We start from the raw sequence: 22175 nt of genomic DNA, 5'->3' as shown, positions 1-22175 counted from the left end.
TGAACTCAACCTTAAGCATTGGGGGTCCCTTCCTCTCTCTGTCGCAGGCCGTATTAATTCCATCCGAATGAACATTCTCCCCAAATTCACATATCTATTTCAATGCATACCTGTATTCATTCCCAAATCATTCTTTCACAAACTTAATTCTGTCATCTCATCTTTTGTATGGGATAACAAAGCTCCCCGCATAGCTAGAAGTACTTTACTCCGTCCTAAACATCTTGGTGGCATGGCAGCCCCAGATTTTCTTGCCTACTACTGGGCTTCTAATATACGCCCAATTGTACATTGGCTGTATGAGGATCCCGGTGCTGATGCTCCATCATGGTATATTTTAGAGTCTTTATCTTGTTTACCCTCCTCTTTGTCGGCCATGGTCTATTCCTCCACCTCTGAATCCCCAACAGCCTTTACTAAAAATAAGATTGTGAGATCAACTTTAAGGATCTGGTCTCAGATGCGTCGCCATTTTGGATGGACATGTCTCTCTTTAAAGGCTCCTATCCACTCTAATCATGCTTTTACACCTTCCTTATTAGACACATCATTTCTCAATTGGCGGAAGTCAGGTATTGAATCTTTCTATGACCTCTACTCTGATGGTGTTTTTTCCTCATTTGACCAGCTCTGTAAACAATTTAACCTCCCCAAAAGTAACTTCTTCCGTTACCTTCAGGTCAGAGACTTTTTGCATAAAACACTACCAGTGTTTCCAACACTACCTCCATGCAACCCATTTGAGGGGCTTATAGAACACAATGCATCATTTAGGGGCATAATTTCAATAATATATAATAAGTTTACACAGGAGCGCCACTCTATGCTTCCTTCTTTAAAGGCCGATTGGGAATTTGATCTGGGTGAAAACATTGCTGAGGATATGTGGCTCTCAATCCTGCAAAGAGTACATGGTTCATCGATTTGTGCTAGACACAGCCTAATGCAATGTAAGATTGTACACCGCTCGCATTGGACCAACCTTAAACTCTCCAGACATTTTCCAAATATAAGCCCAATCTGTAACCGATGTCATTCATGCCCTGCTACTCATGCCCATATGTTTTGGGCTTGCAGCAAACTAGCGAACTTTTGGATTTTGATTTTTGAAGTGCTCTCAGACTGCATAGGTATGGGTATAACCATCAATCCTTGCCCATTCATGGCTATTTTTGGTGCCTCCCCGGGCAATCTTGGTTTGTCTGCAGCACAGTCTGATTGCATTGCTTTTGTAACTTTCATCGCCAGACGTTTAATCCTTCTTAAATGGAAAGACCCTCATCCTCCCACTTTTACACACTGGGTTGAGGATGTGTTGTACTTTCTTAAATTAGAAAAGATAAAACACTCATTAAGGGGCTCTGTAAAAAGGTTTTTTGATTTGTGGAACCCATTTATCAGCTATGTCAAAGAGAAAATCCAGCTACCTGCAGTGTAAATTGTCTTACCTCATGCCTATTGCCTAAATGTATACCTTATTTCTGTGGTAACAGTCATTTTATGTAGCCATTGCCTGTGTCCTAGTCCTGTGTTGTTGTGTTGGTTTGTTGTTATGTTTGGGGGGGGGGGGGGGGGGGGGGGGGTTGTGTTTTATGTTGTCTATGTTACTTTGTACATGTTATGTTGATTTTGTATATGTGCTGATTCTCTGAAAATCTCAATAAAAAAAAAAAAAAAAAAAAAAAAATCATCGTTGTTCAGCCAGTGTAGTGTTTTCTTTTATGCAACACACACAACCAAGACTGAATATATAGCAACGTCTTATAGTCTAACCTCTTCAAATTTAGAATTAGCCTTTAGAATTAGGGCACTAAACTCAAAGAAGACTCTTTCATGTTAAAGGCCATTCAAAGGGACATGATAACTACTGTTATCTCATGGAAAACAAGTGGTCACTCACAGATGGGAAATGTTACTGAAGTACAAACACATTGTCATTCTGCAATGATATTGGAAGAATCTAGCTGTTCAAAGAATCTTGCACTGAGTTCGTGCCATAGATCGACTAGTGACACGTTTACAATGAGCATGTTTCTGCTTAGGCTGTGGTCTGTCAAGAACTGTTCTGTCCATGTGGCGTGTTTCCAATTAGCATGTTAAAGTGAATTATTCCATGGATTTGCCTGGTTCCATAGAATTAGCTGCTGGAAGGCAATCATTACTCTGTGCAGAGCTGGGGATCTATCTGTAGAGGGGTAATTATGAACCGATACCTCTTCGCACAATGTGGTCTCCCAAATGCTCATCTGTTTACTTATAGTGTGTGTTAGAGATTAACAGACTCACCGAGGAAGTAATCAGTACTGTCCTGGGGATCTACAGTAGCAATCAGGAGTTAGCGCTTAGCATTTAACTCAATGCTCAGGCTGTGAAAGAAAGGGAGCTGGAGCAATATGCGCTGAAACGTGAGTCCAGGACTGTTGCTCTATACACCTTGCTGTAGCTTAGACTGTGGTCTCTCAAGTGGTGCACCATCCTCCCAGGTTGTGTCACTCACTCTCCTGCTCTACCTGTCACTCTCCTACTCTACCTGTCACTCACCTCTCCAACCCATGACTCAACACAGATACAGCAGCCCCACTGTAAAGGCGTGCAGGAGGGATTCTGTAATCACTTGTACAGTACTGTACATCCACTCGACAACTATGCTTGTTCTTCTCTTTTCACTGTCATTTCAGAAAGTTGCTTTGGGGTAAGAATGTGCACAATTAAACAAAAGAGTAGCCCAAAACAGAGTATCCTAAATGTTAAAAAACTATTTCTCTCAGGTAGTCGTCTGACAACTAAAGTCTCAAATGTTGAGATGAGGGAAAATAGTTTAATGTGTGTTGCCTGTGTACTATATGTGTTCTTATGCTTTATATCTTCCACAGCTGTAAATGTATAGATGGACATACAAATATAACAGATTAATTTATGCTGACGATCATCTAGTAAGTAAGTCTAGTAAGGCCCTATAAATTAGCAACAGTGGCAATCTGTAGCTATTGTGCAGTTTATCATCACGGTCAGTGTATGCAAGCTATATGCAGCCTGACAGAAAGGATAAGATGAGGGCTTTAATGTATGTTGATGGACGTGTTGGTAAAGAGGAGCCAGGGGGCCATTAGCAGGGGGTTTAATATTTGATGGCAGAGGAGATGGCTAGCACTGGCGCCCTGCTGACTCATGCAGAATGGAAGTGGGGAGGTGCGTGAGGATGGGATCGTTTCTGAATGTTGCAGAGTGGACAGTAATCCCTCAGGGTGAGGGAGCTGCAAGGCCGCCTTATACTGTACATGCTAGAAATTCCTTTCAGCATGCTTACCGTAATGCTCAGAGACACTTAGAGCCGGGCCACACCAGGTGTGCAATTGAAGTGCTCGGTTCAAGTTTTCCGAAAAATTGTCTAATTTTTGAATGTTTGCACCACCATCACACCTGGTCTAGCCAGTTCCATTGATTATAGTACAAAGCTAATTGTTGCAGCATACTCTCTGCGATCGGAACGCTTAGCGGCCTGGTGTATCCTGCCTGTTTGTCAAACACACAGCAACAACACACACACACTGTGTGTAACACACACAGCAACAAACACATGTCTGGGCATATACAAACACACATGCAAACTTACAAAGTTTTGATAAAAGGCACACAACTTTACTAATCTAGGAGAAAATTACTTACAACATAACATTTTTGTGTGTCCATACAGGCCACAAGCATTATGCAAATAATTACATTATGGTTTTCTTTGTCAAAGCCATGCTTCTGGCTGTGCTTTCCACTGATAATGCTCTCATACGTCATGCCACTGCCAGGCTTCTCTGCTTCTTTTCAGCTAACAACTCACCATGAGTTATGGTGGAGTACATGCTGACCGTTTATGAAAAGTACTAAGTCTTGTCTAACATGAGCTCTTTTTCTCTCTTTCCCGCCCGAATTCTCTTTCTCTCTTCTTATCTCTATCCCTTTCTTACTACTCTTTCTCTGCTTTTCCCTCCTTCTCTCGGCACCCCTCTCTCTCTCTTCTTCTTCTACCCTGTTCTCCCTCTTTGTCTCTCTCTACTAACTCTCTCCCTCTCTATTTCTCTTATTAACTAACTTCCTCTTTCTCTCTGTGTCTCTCTTCCCTCTCTGCCTCCCCACGTGGCTCCTCATCTCCATGTCCATCAGCCGTGGGAAGTGCTCCAGCTCCTGGTGCCCAGGGTGAAGGTATGAAGGGACTTCCCTCCTCTCTTCTCCTCTCCTCTCCTCTTCTCGCTCCATGTCTTCCCCTCCGCAGGCGCGAAGCTCTGCGGGGAGCGGAACTCGACACACCCTTAACCCTCTCTAGACCACATGAGTAGTCTCCTAGCCTCCTCCGCTAGTCTCACCCATTAGCTTCCTTCTCTCTCAGTAGTGTCCATCCTCGGCTGTTCATTCCCAAAGTCTCTCCTGCTGCGCTAGACCCAAAGATTCAGACAAGGATCAATCTCCAGAGGTATACTTTTTGTATGGAAGATACATACTTACAATAGGCTGGTTATGCATGATTTGCTTTGAGTCCCCAACTTGTGTCTATCACCAATGGAGAACCTGAAAGCAAACATGAGAAGATGGTGAGGGTGCAGTGTTTGAGTGAAAAATCAATACATTCCCTCTTTATCTGATTACAGCTATTGAATATTTACTCTTATCCTTTTAAACCTATTGCCTCAACTCAATTTCCAAGCAATACAGTTATCTGCATAATGTGAGTAATGTGTACACTTGACTGAAAATAAGCCGGAAAAAATTGAGTAATAGCTTCTGAATCCCATTCATGCATCACTGTTAGTGTGCTTTACCTCAGCAACTGACAAAGTGGTGGTAACCTGAGATAGTCAGTCAATAATTTTGCTGCTCCTAAGTGTTATATAAACAACATGATTAATTCCTGGCTTAGTAGATGGACGATTCTCTGTTTGTGAAGTCGCCAGACAGCACATGTACTGTAAGGTCCCTCAGCCCCAAAACAGCTATTTTGCAAATGGGAACTGTGGCAGCCAGCTCACATCAATTCATCACCATTTTAGTGTTCATTTTTCGCTCTGGCTTTTCTCATCAATGCAATGGGAAAATATATGTACTGTGTGTACGAGACAATGCTGTTGGGTCTTTGTGGTTAAATTGTGGTGTGTGAACCTTTATTTTTTTTATATATATATTATTTTTGTTTTATGGCTTTGCTATTGTTTCTCTATTGTATTCCTAATTTTTGTTTGCATTTATTTATGTTTTGTTCATGGGTTGTTCATTTTGTGGTTGGATGAGCCTCCAGGTGCTTTTATAGTCCATGCTGTCCATCTCCATTTCCTCATTGTAGCTGGTCCATTGTTCTCTGCAGCACATTGTTTGCTGATGGCATTTATTGAGTGAAATGCGTGATTAGCAAATATTCTGCTTCGTATAAAAGCACCTGCAGTGGCTCCTGTTTATTGGTCTTAGTGCCGGAAATATTAAAATGACTAATAAATTAATGTTCCATGGGTTTCTCTACCTGTTCTGTCCTTCAAGCAAAAGAAAAAAAAGCATAGTGGCAAACAATAAAATGGCTCTTATGTCTTTAGTGTAGTGAATGATTCGGTTACTTATGTGGCATAAGGCTCGTCTGTCTTTCCTTCAGTTCCATTCCTTTCTGTTCCGTTTGTTTCCTTTCCCTTTGTTTCCTTCTGTTTTATCTTTTATTTGCATTCTGAGTATCTAACCAATTGTGGAGGGAGAAAGTCGTGAATGTGTCCGCTAATCCCACAGTTGTGGCTGTGGTTGTCCCTATGGTTCTGCTTCCCACACATCAGACGTGATCACCATATCCAGGGCAGACCTCAGTCCAGAGGATCTTCCAGCATGGGCCACTATCAACTCCACCACGACAACAAACCTGCTTGATGGTGCCACCCAGGGCCTGGATGGAGAGCTCAGGCCTGGATCGGTGAGCCCTCGTCGGTCACCATCTTCCCCAGCAGGCCTGGACATGGCTGGGCAGGATGCAGCATCGCCAGTTTCGTATGGAGCTTTTGGAAGGGAAGGATTTGACAGCTTGGTGAAGAGGAGCACGTCGGATAAGTTCTCTGACCTACGAAGTCCTAGTGCCTCCGAGGAAGAGGAGGAAGATGAGATTATGGAGAAAGGGAAAGCTGAGAAAGAACGGGAAAAGGACCACGAAGAGAAGGAGGAAGATGAAGAGGAAGAGGAACAAGAAAGGAATCATCTGAGGTCTGTTGCTCATGAGGAAGAACCTAGGATTGCCACCAGCCCCAGTAAACCTCAGGACCACGCCCACATGGAGACCCGAGATAGGGATGAGGAAGAAGAGGAGGAAGAGGAGAGAGCAGACTTACACATGAAGCAAAACAACATGACAAACAACCTGACTGCTGAGAAAGACCACACCTTCTCCGACTACTCCCAGGACTTCTCATCCAAGCCTGAAGCCACCTCTGAGGAGACCAAACAGCGGGTTCTGTCCTTCGACTATACTGAGCCTCAGGTACCTAGCCCTCACGGGCTTCCCCCCGGGTGGCAGGACGGTAATGACAAGACTCCACCAGAGAGTAAGAGCCCCGACTCCTGTCGAGCGGATCCTGGATCGCCATTCTCTCCAACTGCCACCAATGAGCAAACCCAGGAGGACCGGTCACCCCTCACCGAACCGCAGTCAGAAGGGCAGGTGCAGGAAGAACAGGAAGAGGAAGAAGAAGAAAAGCAACCTGAGGAGGACGAGGAAGAAGAGCCAGAAGAAGAAGAAGAAGAAATTGATGCTGCTCCTTCTGTTCCGGAACAACACTTGCCTTCCAAGATGCAGGAAGAGGAACTTCCTGTGGAGGAGAAACTTACCTCACCTGAGAAAGCAGAACCTCAAGCCCCTCAGAAGAAGCCGGAGACCTCTAATGAGGACCTCACATCTAAGATGGAGGTAGCTCAAGCTGTTTCTGCAGCAGTGCCTGTTGCCGCAGCAACCGTTGCCACCACAGCAGCTGTTGCCACAGAGATTGTTGCCACAAAGCCTGTTGACAAAGAAGAACCTGCAGTAAAGAAAGAGCCTGCAGCAAAGAAAGAGCCTGCAGCCAAGAAGGAGCCTGTTGCCAAAGCTAAGCCAGCAGCAGTGGCTTCCAAAGCTCCCAGTAAACCTCAACCTACATCCAAAGGTGCTTCCAAACCTAGCGCTCCTCCCTCAGCAGGGAGAGCTCCAGTCAAGACAGCTCCAGCTAAGAAACCTCCTGCCACGGTTGCCCCCAAGGCAGCCCTCAAAACCCAGAAAGCCCCCCCAAAAGATGCCACTCCTGGCAGAAAGCCATTGGCTGCTGCAGCCCAGGGCAAAGGTCTGTCTTCCGTTCTGTTAATCCCTCCCCCACCTCCCCCCACCCCCCCTGCCCCAGAGTCCTCTTTTCTTTTTTCCTCTCACAGATAATGTTTTGGTCTTTCTGTTTACCTTTGATAACACTGAGCTAATGCTAACGCTAAGCAGCACCCTTTCTGAAAAACGCACATCACCCCAAATAAAAATGCTGATGGTTGACAAAACGGACTGCTTGTGGCCACCGAATGAACTTTCTTGTGATGTCTTTGTCTGTCTGTGTTGCTCTCTCTTTCTCTCTGTCTCTGTCTGTCTCTCTCTCTTTGTCTCTGTAACTGTTGTCTGTGTTCGTGGTCAGTGTTTGTAGCATCCACGGTGTTTGTTGCTAACACAGTGTGCTCTGGTTTGCCAGTTTTCATCTGTCCTTAAGTGCATGTCACCTGTGCATGTAAATGTGTGGAATGTGGCCCATTCATTCACTGTGTATATGTGTTTGTCGATATGTGTTCTGTTTACAAGGTCTTCACTTGTCTTTTCACATCATGCACACACACCTTCCCATACACATACACACACATACATAGACACACATACACACACACACACACACACACACACACACACACACACACACACACACACACACACACACACACAGGCAGTCCTCTGCATCACATTTACTGAAACTTCTGAAGTCAGCAGTTTGGCGTGAAGAACATATATCAGACAGAGAAACACGATACCCCTGCAGTGCATCTATACAGTAGTAGATCTCTAACCCTTTAGTGTGTTGTCTCAGTACATAGACTCTTCTCATTCATTGAAATAACTCACATGCAGTCTCCCCTTGTGATTAGAGACCTCTGTAGTTTACCATTGTTCCGCTCTTCTGTGGTTTGTGAACGTCTGAAGTTATCTGCTTCTTGAAAATGTAGCCATCATGAATGGACACTCTTATAGACAATGGTTCTGAGGCTTGCCCCAATAGAAAAATCATTCAAAGTCGCATACCCATATCGGTAACTCACTCGGTACGTTTCAATTGGATGCATTTGCTGTGCTGACACTGCTGACACTCGACTACTCACACTGCAAGACATCCAACAATTTTTTTTTCTGACATGCCAGAAATCCAACTGTATCAGACCAGAGCTGAAACGTTCATTGTGACATCTGCTAATCGGGCATTGTGAGCCTGCTAAAACTACACCACAAATTGGACCGAAAATCGACATGTGTTGGAAATTGGATGCAATTAATTCCAGGCTAAAATCATGTTGAAGTCGCACAGTGTTCAGCTTTAGTGTAGTAGACTGCCTTCAGTCCCACTGAGTAGTTTCAGACTTAATTAAAATGTTGTCTGTGTTATTATCTCGTAATTCAAGACAATAACCACACATTTACATTGTTGTACAACAAACAGGCAAAACATACAGTATCTTGAAATAATTTATATTGTGTCAGAACTCCTGAAGCCTCTTCAGGAATTCTCCAAGGTAGAGTCCTCTTTAACTCTATTCCAGGGCCAAAGATGCTTTTTGTCTGAGAGTGCTGTTCTGTTGTCACTGTCAGTAGATACTGTAGGTGCAGTAGAGTGTTACCAGTGCTATTCCATTATGTGTTCAGTTGGTCATTTGATATCATCATTTAGGGTAACATTCAAAGGGTGTAGTCTTTTTTTCAGTCCAGAAACATGGCATTAACGTGACAATATAAGCAAATGGAATGGCATCTTAGAAGGAAAATGGACCGCAGCTAAATTTGCAAACTTATTCATTTGCATTCATGTCTGGAGACTCAAAACAGTGGATGGAAGTTTTATGGTTGGCTATCAGTCCACTTTAATCTAAGGTAAATGTAAACATTCCAGATAGTATTGGCATGTTAATGTCACAACATGAGCTCAACGTTTGGAAATAGCCATAATGTTTTTACAGCTTATAGCTTTCATATTACTCCTCCATAGATATACTGTATACATTATTGTACTTCCCCCACATGTTCTCATGTTTACCCAAGAGAGGCAAAGAGGAGACCTACTTATTTTTGAAACATTGTGTGAAGAAATACTGAAGGCAAATTGGAGATTTTATTTATAGTGTATTTAAGGCTCACTGAAGGGAAATTGGAGATTTTAACATGCCGTCTTGGGCTTGTCTGTCTGCAGGCTTAATATTCTAGCAGACTCAGAACCTCGAGCTACCCCTCTGTGCTAAGAGTTTAAATCCCCTCAGCTCAGAGTTGATCAGAGCAGCACAACAACGAGTCAGAGATGTGGGTTCATGCACCCGGCCACTGATATGTCTCTGACAAGTCTGCTTTTTGATGTGTTCTGTTAAACAAAGACTGCTATCAAAGTAACCAATTACCCAAGCTTCACATCCCAACAGTTTTGCAAGATTAATCTGTGTTATGCTTATGTTTCTTTTTTTTCTCTTCGCAAAATCATCACATCACCACATTATTTACACACACACACACACACACACACAGAGAATGCACATGAGAAAGCTGTCTACGGTATGGTTTGAAATTCAAATCAAATTTGCATCCTTCTCATTTCCCAAATACTCAGTGCACAGTGATGAAGCCTGAGATGCTGAAACTTTGTTGTTGTTGACAGGTTAGACAACCGAGGGCATTAACTGTGTGTTTATACTCTCTCTCTTTCTCTCTCTCCTGCTCTTTCCTGCTCATAGCTAAGGCTGAGGCAAAGAATGGAGCAGACAAGAAGGTGCGTACTGAGCATATGCTGAACCACTTAGCAAAGACAGACTGCAGCTGTCAGACTACAGTGTCAGACATCACAAACATATTAATTCACAAGCTACACATTTACTTATCTATCTATCAAACATTTGTGTTCTATCCTCAAGAGCATATTTTGTTGGTGAAGAATTCTGCTTGATTTGTTATTCTCCCATGTAATCTTAATTAGAGGTCCAAATCACCCAAACTTATTACTCCCCCCTTTACATGCATTCAAAAAAGTGAAAAACCGACTTCACTTTTTGTTGCCATTCTAGTTCTTATTTAAGTTTTAATTATAGTCATATGTTACAACGCATTCGTTTTTATTACGTTTATTTATCTGAGTTTCATTTATTTTACTTTACAGTGCTGGTATTGAAATGTGTGAAGGTGTAGAGCCACACAGTTGTGATGACTCAAGATACCAGGATTGTAAAACAGCTATTGTTAGCTATCTTTGATTTATGATTCATGTATTTTGTTATTATGAGCATCTTATATATTTTTTGTTCATATTGTCAATATTTTGTTTAGCCATATTTGTGTTCTCATTGAAATACGTTCTTTTGTGTATGTTCTTGTGTATGTTTCCTTTCTTTTCCTATATAACTCGGTAAAATTATAATCCAACTCTCCACACACACACACATGCACGCACACACACTCACAATAACACATACACACACTTCATACCAAAGACACCACAAAAAAGCACACCCTCCAAAGCCAGACCCTCCTCTGTTCCTAAACGGACGCCAGTAGCCTCAGTCTCCCCCTCCAAAAAGCCTTCCTCCTCCTCCTGCTCTCCCCTGTACTCTGGTAACAGGCCCAGCTCAGGGGGTCAGACCCCCAGCACCCCAACAGGAGGCCAGTCCAGGGCCCGGGTGAGTATGGACTCATGCCAGACCCATGCCAAATATCTGGTTGGCCAGAAATGGGCCCACACAGACCATTTATGTTCTTGAAAATGCTTTGTTAGTTTCATGAACGTGCCCCTCTGATGTGATAGTCTTTTTTTATTTTTATTTTTATTTTTTAAAGCAAAGACATTCTTTTTCCAGGACTCTTTTTTGTAAAGAACCAGTTCTGGAATACAGACCAGGACATTGGAGGTCAGAAAAACAGTCATTGGCAGCTGCATATTGTAGCTCTTGTGTCTTTTCCTTCTTGCCACTCTAACGAGCTCCTATAGATTTGGCACCAGCTGGTTGGCATGGGTGTGCTTAAGGCCTTACTGTTTTAACCATGCCATACTAACACACACTAACACCTGCCCCCAGCCCCCCTGCCCCCCTTACACCGCTTTTTAAAATACCAATATGGGGCTTTGGATTAGTAGAAAGGTGTTGGTATTGATTCTGCACATGTTTGCTGTGGATATTTGATCCTTTAAGCTAAAACAAGAGACGACGGTAGGATGTTACATGGAAATCAGCTGGGTCCTGTCTGTGACCATGGCAATGTGGCAGACATTATACATTAACACCTTCTTAGAAACAGACTGCTGTGTGTGTGTGTGTGTGTGTGTGTGTGTGTGTGTGTGTGTGTGTGTGTGTGTGTGTGTGTGTGTGTGTGTGTGTGTGTGTGTGTGTGTCTGTGTGTGTGTGTGTGTGTGTGTGTGTGTGTGTGTGTGTGTGTGTGTGCGGTGCGCGCTAGGGTGCATGTGTTTGTGTGAGATTATTACTTATGCATGACACAGATTTCACAGGGTAATTGTTCATACCTGTCACCTGTGTGTCTACAGACTGCTAGAATTGGATGTTGCTGTGCTTATCTCACCTGTATAAAGGTCCTTCCACCAAGAGTAACTGCTGGCTCAATATGGCCTTCATTTTCTTCTTATGGGCACAAAATGGAGGCCTTTTGCATCAATGTTCTTGTCCCTCGTGCTACTTACTGTATAATTAGCCAGTACAAGAACAGGAAAATAGGAATAAACATACAAACAAAGTCTAGTTTTCCTTTTAACATGAAGAAAGGGTTGATGTATTCGGACTTTAGCATCATATCAAGACTATCTCACCCAACACTCACTGATTAATAAAAAAAAAACATATTTTGAATGATTATTATTGTTTTGTTCCTTAGTTGTAATGATGGTGGAAGTAACAGCGAACCTGTATGACTAATACGCGGAGACGTGTGTCTGATTGGTTTCAGGTCACCAGGGCAGGAGTGGACAAACCGCTGGGTGCTGCCACCAGAATACCTGGTAAGTGCCCCCTTCCCCCCCCCCCCCCCCCCCAGAGGCCTCACGGGTCAACAACAGACATATCGCTAACAAGCTGTATGAGCCCATTTTAGGTGTGGACGTGTGGTCCTGTCCACGTTTATTGCTGGTCGTATTGCACATGCTGTACATGGAGACAGATAAACATTCACAGAAGTAAAGGCGACAAAAGTACTGGCATTTTTCAAACTGTCGAGATAAATCTCTGTGGGTGTTATTAGACAATACATTTTAAAATGTCTGGCGTATGACAGGTACTGTATTGCAGTGCACTCTTAAATTAGGTACTGATGATGACCATACTGTACAATAATGTCAATATTTAAATGAGTGTCTATTGGGTCGTTATAATGCTTCTTTACTTGATACAATGCTCATGATGAGCAAACAGTTGAGCAAACAAAAAGGTTATGAGCTACAATGTAATTCTACCAATGTAACGCTGCAAAATACTAAAGCATAAGGAAATGTGATACAGGTTTCGTTGTGACTTTTGGATCAGTTTAGGAATCAATTTCATTCCGTCTTAAAGAAAAAATCATCTGCTGTGCGAGCCTTGGCTACATGACGAGAATCTCTTACCATTGCCTGAAAGATGCCCTTATTTTCCGTACCCTTTCATATTAAGCCTGAGCTCCACATCTGCATGATCATAACTCCTCTCCCTCTCTGCATCTAACATGTTCTCTGAACATCCCTACCTGTGGAAAACAGCCCAGTTATTAAGTCGGTGATCCGGACCCGGAACTCCTTTGCAAATCTGGGCCAGCTCCACTCCAGAGCCAGTCGCTTGTTGCCAGTGGTTCACGCAAAGGATGTTAGTTGCGTAACCGCATGCTAGGTTGTCATCCATTGAATGCTTTGGCATCTTCACTAAAAATCCTCAAGAGCTAGTGTAGCACCAAACCCTGCTGTGACCCTTTCAAGTTGTGTAGAAGCATGCCAACCAAACCACTGTACTAAAATATAAGGGTCGCTTACCAAACCATTACAAGTTGCATCACAGCATGTCAACTTGCCACAAGTTATATCACAACTAAGCATGCAGTATATTTTCCTAACATTGCGGCTCTGGCATAACCGAACATAACATAACATAACATCTGGGAGTGGCCTGGACTGCCTGTTCTGAGGTTACAGGACCCATAGTGATGAGAACCATGGGGTCCACTGCTTACCAGTGGCCCCTGGCCAGTGTCTCATGTGTGCTGCTCTGATTTGTAACACACAGCTGTTGCACGAATGGATCAGCGGAGACCAGGACCTCCCCAGTTTGAGAGAGGTAACAGCAATGTGGAGGAGAGTAAAATGGTGTACAATACAAACCGGAAACACGGCACAAAATATCTGTGAACATGCGATGCACCACCAAGGGGCAGTGCGGTGTCTAAAAGGAATTTAAAAGGAATTTAATTTTTATCAAGGAAGTCCTCAGATACTGCTTTTTAAGTAGTTACTCCAAGTGTGCTTCCTTGTCACATTAACCAAAGTACATGAGTTTACATACATTAGAGTAGCTGTCGTTTGATATATCAGCTACAACAAATTATTAAAACCCCAATCGCTTTAGGAATAAAAGATAGATTCATGAAAATGAAGTGAACAAAAAAAAATCTATTCAACAGACTTGTTTGCTTATGAACTACATTTCCCAAGATGCATTTTCCTTTGCTTCAGCTGACTCTCCCAGGACTCCTGACCGCAGTGGCTACAGTAGCCCAAAATCCCCTTCCAGCCGCTCCAGCACCCCGGGGCACCAGATAAAGAAAGTGGCTGTGGTCCGCACTCCACCCAAGTCCCCAGGGTCCCGCCGCACTCCCATCGCCCCTGTGGCGCCCATGCCTGACCTTAAGAACGTCAGGTCCAAGATTGGCTCCACGGAGAACATCAGGCACCAGCCGGGGGGAGGCAAGGTGAGAACTCACCTGAGGAGACACCAGCTCTGTCTCAACTCAAAGACCTAGTGCCCTCAACATTCAAACTGTCCTTCAAGATTATGTGTGTGTGTGTGTGTGTGTGTGTGTGTGTGTGTGTGTGTGTGTGTGGGTGTGTGTGTGTGTGTGTGGGTGTGGGTGTGGGTGTCTATCTACCATATCTATCTACTGTATCTATCTATCTATCTGTCTATCTATCTATCTATCTAGCTACAGTAGACCAATCATGAATTCTTTTATTCCACTCCAATACAATCCATCATGCTCTAGTACTGCACACAGTGCGCATGAGGACAAGTATGTTGGAGGTTCGCCTGCCTGACAACTCTGCGTTTGTTTTTTATTTGCCCTGTTTTTGTTCACCCCTGCTGTGGCTGTGCACATCACAGACATCCAGGACATGACTAAGCCGCTACATCCCAGAGGAGGCCGGGCATGGCACAAAACAACTGACCGAGACGCTGGCACTCCGTGTCTCTTATTGGTTCCGGGACTGGTATTCTCGCTAGTTCGTATGTGTCTGATTGGCTAAGCAGAGATAAGAGAGAGATGGTTGGGGAACGCCAAAAGAGACGAGTTGCTGAATGCATCTCACATGCTGTGTCAGTGGGCCTTTTTCAAAGAAATACGAGGGAGACGGTTTATTCATTTAAAGACCTTCACAAGGGCAGATGATTTATTAATGTGCTCTTCCAGCAACTCATGGCAGGCTTTCAGAGATATGGCAGAGCAAACAGCTCGCTCCTAACTGCTGTTAGTTTGCAAAATGGTTCCCTGTCAGCACAATGTACTCAGTATAGCTTTGACAAATGTTCTCATTATTCAATTTGCAGTGATGCATTTACAACACGAATCAATGCATCATGTGGATAGATAGTTTGATTTTGGATCAATACACTCGACTAGACTTTATTGGAGATTAAAAACGAGGCAAGATAAGGGCTGAGATGTTCACCAAGTGGCTGAGAGACGACTTTGTTGCAGCTGTGCCACACTGAGCTGTGGTTTTATGAGTATTTGGCTCTCATATTTTAAACCCTTCCTAGACAACTAGAGCCACTTTAATTTAGATGAGGAATTGATGTCTCTGATACACGCAAGGGCCTGTAGACACATTTTGGTGGTCGTGACATAAACTATGTTGATTAATCATGTCTGGATTAATCAACTGGATGAACATGTGTACTTTCCTTACAGGTCGTGGAAGAAAAATGGACTGAACTGTTTGGGACTTGGGATTTTTCTGCCCAGTGTGTGTGTTGGCCTTGTGTTGGCTTATTTTCTTGGATTCCTCGTTTCCCCCATCTCACAACAGGCAAGGAGCGCCAGTACATGGAGGAAACCATAACAATATCACTTCCTTTGTTTCAGGTGAAAATAGAGGAGAAGAAGATTGATGTGAGCAGTGTCCAGGCGAAGTGTGGCTCCAAAGACAACATTAAACATACCCCAGGCGGGGGCAATGTGAGTGTGTGAGACTATGATGGTGGTGACGCATCTTGTCACCACTCCCAACTAAACTGCCATTTCCACTTTTTCTCCTCATTTCTCTTTGATTTCGTGGTTATCGTTTCCTTTGTTTTTGCCCTGAAAAGCGCAGGCTGTGACTTGCGCTGAAGCGTCACAAATGTGAGGGTTAACATTATTCTTTTCCCTTCTTTCTTTTTTTTTTTTTTTGTTTCTTTCTGTCTGTCTGTTTCTTTGCACCCTTTTCTTCCTCTGGCTCCTGCAGGTGCACCTAGTTCACAAGAAGGTGGATTTTTCTAGTGTTAAGTCTAGGTGTGGCTCCAAAGACAATATGAAGCATGTTCCTGGCGGTGGTAATGTGAGTAACCCAACAGGAGGAACCCATTGGCTGGAGTCTCGTATAGCACAGCAGCTGAGTCCACACAGAGAGAAACTGGGAGTCTGTGGCAGCAGACAGCAGAGTCCACATCGGATTCTCTGTCTTATTGCTGGCGTCTTAAAGGATTTAATGTAGCTGTCATCACATTTGGGGGTGCTAATGGAAAGTAGCAAGCCAAGGTGATGGGGATATTTAATAGAACATTTTTCAGAAGATACAGACATGACCTGCTAGCTATTTTACTGCCAGTGTTTTAACACTTGACATACTTTCAATCCATCTGGACATGTAAAGGAAATGTATATACTGTATTATCCGTTCGCTGATGGAAAAAGATATGGTCTGCTGTATCGCCTGCAGCCTCCTCTCTCTCGGTGGATTCAGCTGAAACAGTAACACACAGACGTGGCTAGAACTTTAGGGGAGAAGACATCACAGCCTCCCTCTGTTCTCTTGCCTGGCAATATTTATTTAGAGTACAGTATTATTCATATATCTGGCTCATCAGCACATGCTGATTATTAGTTTTAGGTGTTTTTCAATAAATGATTTAAAGAAACTGATCACTATGAGCGTAGTTGCGCTAACATTAATATGATTATGTTTCCCAGTCAAAATATCTTAACTGGATTTTGAGTTACTGGAGTTTTGAGTATCAATACTACTTTAACTAGTTTCTGAATGAAATATTCACACCAGCGCATTAACATTAGCCAAATAAATATGAACAGGTAGTGATAAATTAGCATTAATTTATTTTCAAGAATATACTCTAATAGATTAGCATTAATTTAGCTATGATTCTGTGAAATATCAAGACTATTTTATTGGCTTGGAAATGAGGGGATGAATGTATTGGAGATGAGCTGAAAATAATATGTCAACGCTCCACTCGCTTCCAATCTCCATCAATGCTATTACCGTCACTATCAATTTGTTCCACTCTTGGAGAACAAGAATATAATTTCGAATGAAATTGTACTCATGAGATGAGATGAGTCTTTTAAGATAAGTTACCAAAAGTGTGTCTCCTAGGCTGGGTTTTATTACACTATATTACACGACCTTAGAGCTCCTTTTGAAGGAAACTAATAAAAGAAAAAAGAAAAAAAGAAAAACAATTTAAAAACAACATTAACAAAATACTACCTTCCTATAATCAAGGCATTTCCATTTTACAATTCAGTTGCTCTGATAATGTTATGAGGAAAAAAGTTGTTATTAGCATTACATTTTATGTCGCATTTCAGACTTATTTGTTGCTCAAATAACATTGCTTATTTTATTCAATTAGATTAGATTAAACGTTATTGTCATTGTGCAGAGTCCAAGTACAGAGGCAAAGAAATACAATGTTTTTGTATCCAGAAGTGGAAAAAAAAAGCAGAAAAGTGCAATGTGATATACACAGTTTAGGCAGGTGGTGCATAAACAGTTTAAGATATATAGTGCAGTGTAGACAGTAGTGTACAGTAAAACAAAAGGTGGAATGGTTTACAGTAATATAAAGTAACAGTAAATACTGTATGTGCAGTGCAATCAGACCCAAGGAATAGATGGTTGATGGCTTACTAAGTCATTTAGAGATCTGCCGTAAAGGTCTGGCCACAGCTGGTAGAATTATCCCGTAGTTTGAAGTCTCTCCTTGTGAAAAGAATTAAAATGTTTTAAAGCATTTAAAGAGAGTGCTGTTCAGTCCACTTACCGATCGACTGGTTTTGGTGTTGCCCCATGTAGAGAAAAATCAATAAAGGTTCCACACAATCAGATGTATTAGATTTGATTACCATCCTGCCAACTGATCAATTGCAGTGAGCAACTCTAAGTCAGTTGTTGGTGAAATGCCAGCCCTCCTCTTCACCCCTCAAGCCAATGGCTTAACCCATCTCATTGAATTCCAATAGAGGGTTCCTCGCCAACGTGGACATTTAACCTTCTTTGACCTTCCCAACCCTCAGTGTATAATCGGACAGTAGTAGACTGCTCTGTTCAAGCAAAAATGTCCTCTCCTTGCCATTTGCCAATCAGAAGACTTTTCTTTCTGCCATTTGCCAATCAGAGGACTTTTCTTTCTGCCATTGTCCAATCACTGTTGCGCTTTAGGGCTCAAGTTTTAAAAAAAGAAAGCTTAACTGTTATGACGAGACCTCAATTAGCGTTTTAGCATTTTTGCACTCACATCACCAGCAGCAAGCTGATAGAGCAGGGCAATAAATAAAGTACAACACGTCAAAGATTTGCCTAAATAGCTCAATTGATTGGAAAGGCTTTTTAACCACTTGGCTATTCTGAATGGGGTGACACCTGAGCCTGGATTGGCCACAGGACTTAGAAATGACAGCAATTCTTAAGGCTTTAAAACTCTGACATTCCTACTGTAGAACATTCTGGATGAACAGCTGTACAGCACTGTTGTCATTGGTCAGCTAGCTCCATTCAAGACTGTTGGCAAACTCTTGAGACCAATCATAATCCTCTGAAACAGCCTATTTTCCTAGTTCTCCGTGCTGGTGGTGGCCACTGATCTACACGGGATAACTGAAGGTTGAACAGCCTTCAGAGTGGCTACCCGTTTTTGTTATTATTTAATTGAGTTCCAGTGATGGACAGGGCGCAAGGAAAATAAGCTGTTTCAGAGTGGTTAGATGGTCCCTTGCATGGGTAAAGGGCAAGGCATTCTCATGAATGTCTCTGCTATGATGATGACCCAAGTCTGCCTGTCTGAAAAAGCCAAGAAGATATGAAGAAGACATTCAAATGGCATTTAGTTCTTTTTGACGGCGGTACCATAAAAACAGCTTTCGATAAGAGTGAGATGATTTCTAGGCTCACTCTCTAACTCAAACCCACTGTGCCAACACACTTCCTTGCTATGTGCTTCTTCCTATCATCTTAACTGGAAGTATACCGTTTTTTTTCATTAACCCAGTGTTAGTCCAGTGTCTTGAATCTAGAATCGTAACCTTGCCAAAAGAGTTGGTTTAATCCCTGAACTGCATGAAATATATGGGAAGCAAATGGCTTGACCATAAGCCTGATGTCTCAGTATGTGAATGTGAATGTGTGCGTGTATGTGTGTACATTGTGTGTGTGTGTGTGTGTGTGTGTGTGTGTGTGTGTGTGTGTGTGTATGAGGATGACCAGGTTCCTGAAGATATTGCATTTCCCCTTGGGGATCAATAAAGTATCTATCTATCTATCTATCTATCTATCTATCTATCTACTGATGACCCCTGGGAGTGTGCGTATGTGTGTGCTGATCAGTGTAGAGGTTTTTTTTCCCCTCTCTCTTTTGTCTGTGTTTATGTGTTAGCTGATGTTCTAAGGCATTACTTATTCTTACAAAACCTCTTCCCTTTTCCTAAACCCAACCAATGTAACTGAAACTCGTGCAGCAGGCTTTGTTTAATTCCAACCATCTCTAGCTCTCAAACAATACGCATACCAGAACAAATGGTGACTTGTTGTCAATAGGACTTGTATTATAGGATGAAACGAGACCGCCAGGGTAAACAAGTTCAAGTTGGCAGCCAATGCTATGTTGCATTGTTGAATCAGTTTTACCAAAGGTTGCGGAAACATTAGCAACTGGAAATCTAGAGCCAGAATGTGTGCTGGCCAAGCGCTTGGATTGTTTGGTAATCACATCATTCTGCACATGGGTCTATTGCACTTAGATCCATCGTTCCGCTGATGGCAAAAGAGCTGAGCTTTGATAATCAGACTGCATTCTGGCATGCTGGGCTTGTTGAGTCTTGGTGATGGAGCGAGCTGGTACACTCTCCCAGTCACACTCCCGGCTACACACACACGCACGCGCACACACACACGCGCACACACACACAACCATTCTGTGGAGGATGGCTGAGAGAAACCACTGCAGTGGCAATGCTGACACCAGCACTCTGTCTTACTGCAGCAAAACACACTCATGATAGGCTTTCTGCCTGAGCATATGCATGTGTGGGTGTGGATGTGTGTGTGTGTGTGTGTGTGTGTTGTGTGCGTGTGTGTGTGCGCGTGTGCATGTGTGTGTGTGTGTGCTTGCATGTTCTTGGACAGCCTATTGTTGTGCCTTGCGCAGTCAGCAGGGAGGCATTTGCCCCTCTGTTGTGAAACCGAAACTAGTTGGCGGAGGAACTGCCAAACGCTGAATGGCTCTGTGAGTGGACTACATAATGACTTCATTCTCCTTTTACCCTTCACCCTTTATCCTCATGTAACTTTCCCTTTTTAATGACCTCTTCATTTCCCCTCATCTGTACACCTGTACCGGGCTCTCTCCTCCCATAAAAGGCCTGTCTTCTTCCTGAATGGGAAGTGACTGCTTCAGTGTGCCCCCCCACACACACACTGGGGCTCTAGCTGGATGGCCTTGGTGCAGTCCTGCATGTGTCTTCTCCCTGCTCTGGACTCCCCCTGAGCTAGAGGTCTGCCTGCCTTGCTGGGTTTCCTGGCTCTGCTGTGGCTCAGCCAGTGTCCCCCTTGTGGATGGGATGGACGGGCGAGTGCGTGTGCGCGAACCTCCCTGTCGTCTCTGACCATCTCTCTCTCTCTCTCTCTCTCTCTCTCTCTCTCTCTCTCTCTCTGTGTGTCCTCCCTCTCCCGCTGCGTCCAGGTCCAGATCGTACACAAAAAGATCGACCTGAGCAACGTGCAGTCCAAGTGTGGCTCCAAGGCTAACATCCACCACAAGCCAGGTATGTTTGGGACTGGAAGGATAATAATCGTCCCTTAAAAGCTGTAGGTCTGTGTGTTTTTTGTGGAAATGTATCTGTGTAGTGTAGTGCACCATAATTCTATCTACAGACTCATATGCAAAAAAAGAAATAGAAAAAAAATGACTGACCTGTGAAACTATGGGATTGCTTGAGCTTGATTCTTCATAGCAACAGCACATATGTCGTCAGGAAACTCTAGAGGGCACCAAATTCATTATTATCATTTCAGTGTTGTGCAATTAGCCTTGGACACCAATTCCAGCACAAATTATTTTTTTGTATTTCTTTGGATGTTTATCTTGGGCAAGCCAGGACATTAGCTGCCATTAAGTAAAGCCCATTAATCAAATGAAAGCATCATGTTTGAATAATAAATACCCTTTGTCAGTCTCCCTTTGGCGGACGGTCCTCTGTGGAATGCCCTAAAACTTGTCTCGGCGAGATGTTGTAATCCGTGCCATGTCTGGGTGCAGGTGGTGGGAGAGTGGAGATCAAGTCTGAGAAGCTGGAGTTCAAGGGCCAGTCCAAGGTGGGCTCCCTGGAGAACATAGGACACACACCTGGAGGCGGGCAGAGGAAGGTAACCAAGCTCTTACCCATGTCTGGACTCCAGCCATGTTTTTATACTTCTGTAGAACTCATTCCATGGAGAAATGTAATGGACAATTTAAGACCATTTTTTTCAAACAAAAAATGCATTGCACATTTATGATAAATTGGTAAAATGAATGCAAACATAGAGGAACACTCAACATTTCTTTTCTTAATAAAATGTCAATAATACACAAAATCTTGGGCGGATGGCGATTCACCCCCTTTTCTCAAATGAAATCACGCTTTAAAAATTGACTGGTGCTTTATAACTTTTTGGAAATCACCTGAAATGGTCTTGTGGAGTGATCTGCTACTGTAGCACATGGTGTGATTGCACTCTTCTGGCTTGGTCCCTGTACACAGCTGTAGGACTGCACAATTATCGCCATCACAATATGAACCACTGCAATTATCCAATCGTCAACGCGACAAAGGATCATGCACAGTTCACCTTGTCACATTTATGATTTTTGTATGGTCATCATCCCCGTCTGATTGGTTAGCATGCTTGGTGTGAGTGACAAGCACAGCACCTCTGATTGGTGAGCTTCACAGTCAATCAAGAGTGTTGTGCTTCTCATGCACTAGGCATGGTCACCAATCAGAAGTGGCACAACTTCTGGAACATTGGCACAACATTTGGAATGTTGAACTGAATTCATTCACATTCAAAAAACATATTGGAATCGCAACATCTGTCAGAACAATTGCAGCTCCATATTTTCCCCCAAATCGTGCCGTCCTACACAGCTGTGCTATCGCATCCAGCACCTTGCCTCTCTCTGAGTGATCCGTGTCAATC

The 22175-nt window shown here is 43.1% G+C and overlaps 1 protein-coding gene across 7 annotated transcripts in view; it reads left to right on the top strand.

Moving 5' to 3' along the window:
* The window catches only part of maptb (microtubule-associated protein tau b), a 56992-nt gene that overhangs the window by 29503 nt on the left and 5314 nt on the right, over window positions 1-22175 (top strand). For 2 of the 7 annotated variants that reach the window (XM_062531595.1, XM_062531596.1), the window contains exons 1-9: window positions 5613-7322; window positions 9997-10031; window positions 10747-10932; window positions 12209-12260; window positions 13510-13560; window positions 13956-14191; window positions 15584-15676; window positions 20677-20758; window positions 21253-21359. In XM_062531595.1, the coding sequence (XP_062387579.1) occupies window positions 5975-7322; window positions 9997-10031; window positions 10747-10932; window positions 12209-12260; window positions 13510-13560; window positions 13956-14191; window positions 15584-15676; window positions 20677-20758; window positions 21253-21359 (2190 nt within the window). In that variant the 5' untranslated portion in view covers window positions 5613-5974. Of the gene's footprint in view, window positions 1-5612; window positions 7323-9996; window positions 10032-10746; window positions 10933-12208; window positions 12261-13509; window positions 13561-13955; window positions 14192-15583; window positions 15677-20676; window positions 20759-21252; window positions 21360-22175 lie in introns of those variants that run through there. The other 5 variants (XM_062531602.1, XM_062531600.1, XM_062531598.1 and 2 more) reach the window with 5 other exon arrangements.

The sequence above is a fragment of the Sardina pilchardus genome, chromosome 3, assembly GCF_963854185.1.
Source record: "Sardina pilchardus chromosome 3, fSarPil1.1, whole genome shotgun sequence".
Lineage (NCBI taxonomy): Eukaryota > Metazoa > Chordata > Actinopteri > Clupeiformes > Clupeidae > Sardina > Sardina pilchardus.
Note: the sequence above shows the minus strand (reverse complement) of the source record. Positions and strands in the feature narration are given on the sequence as shown.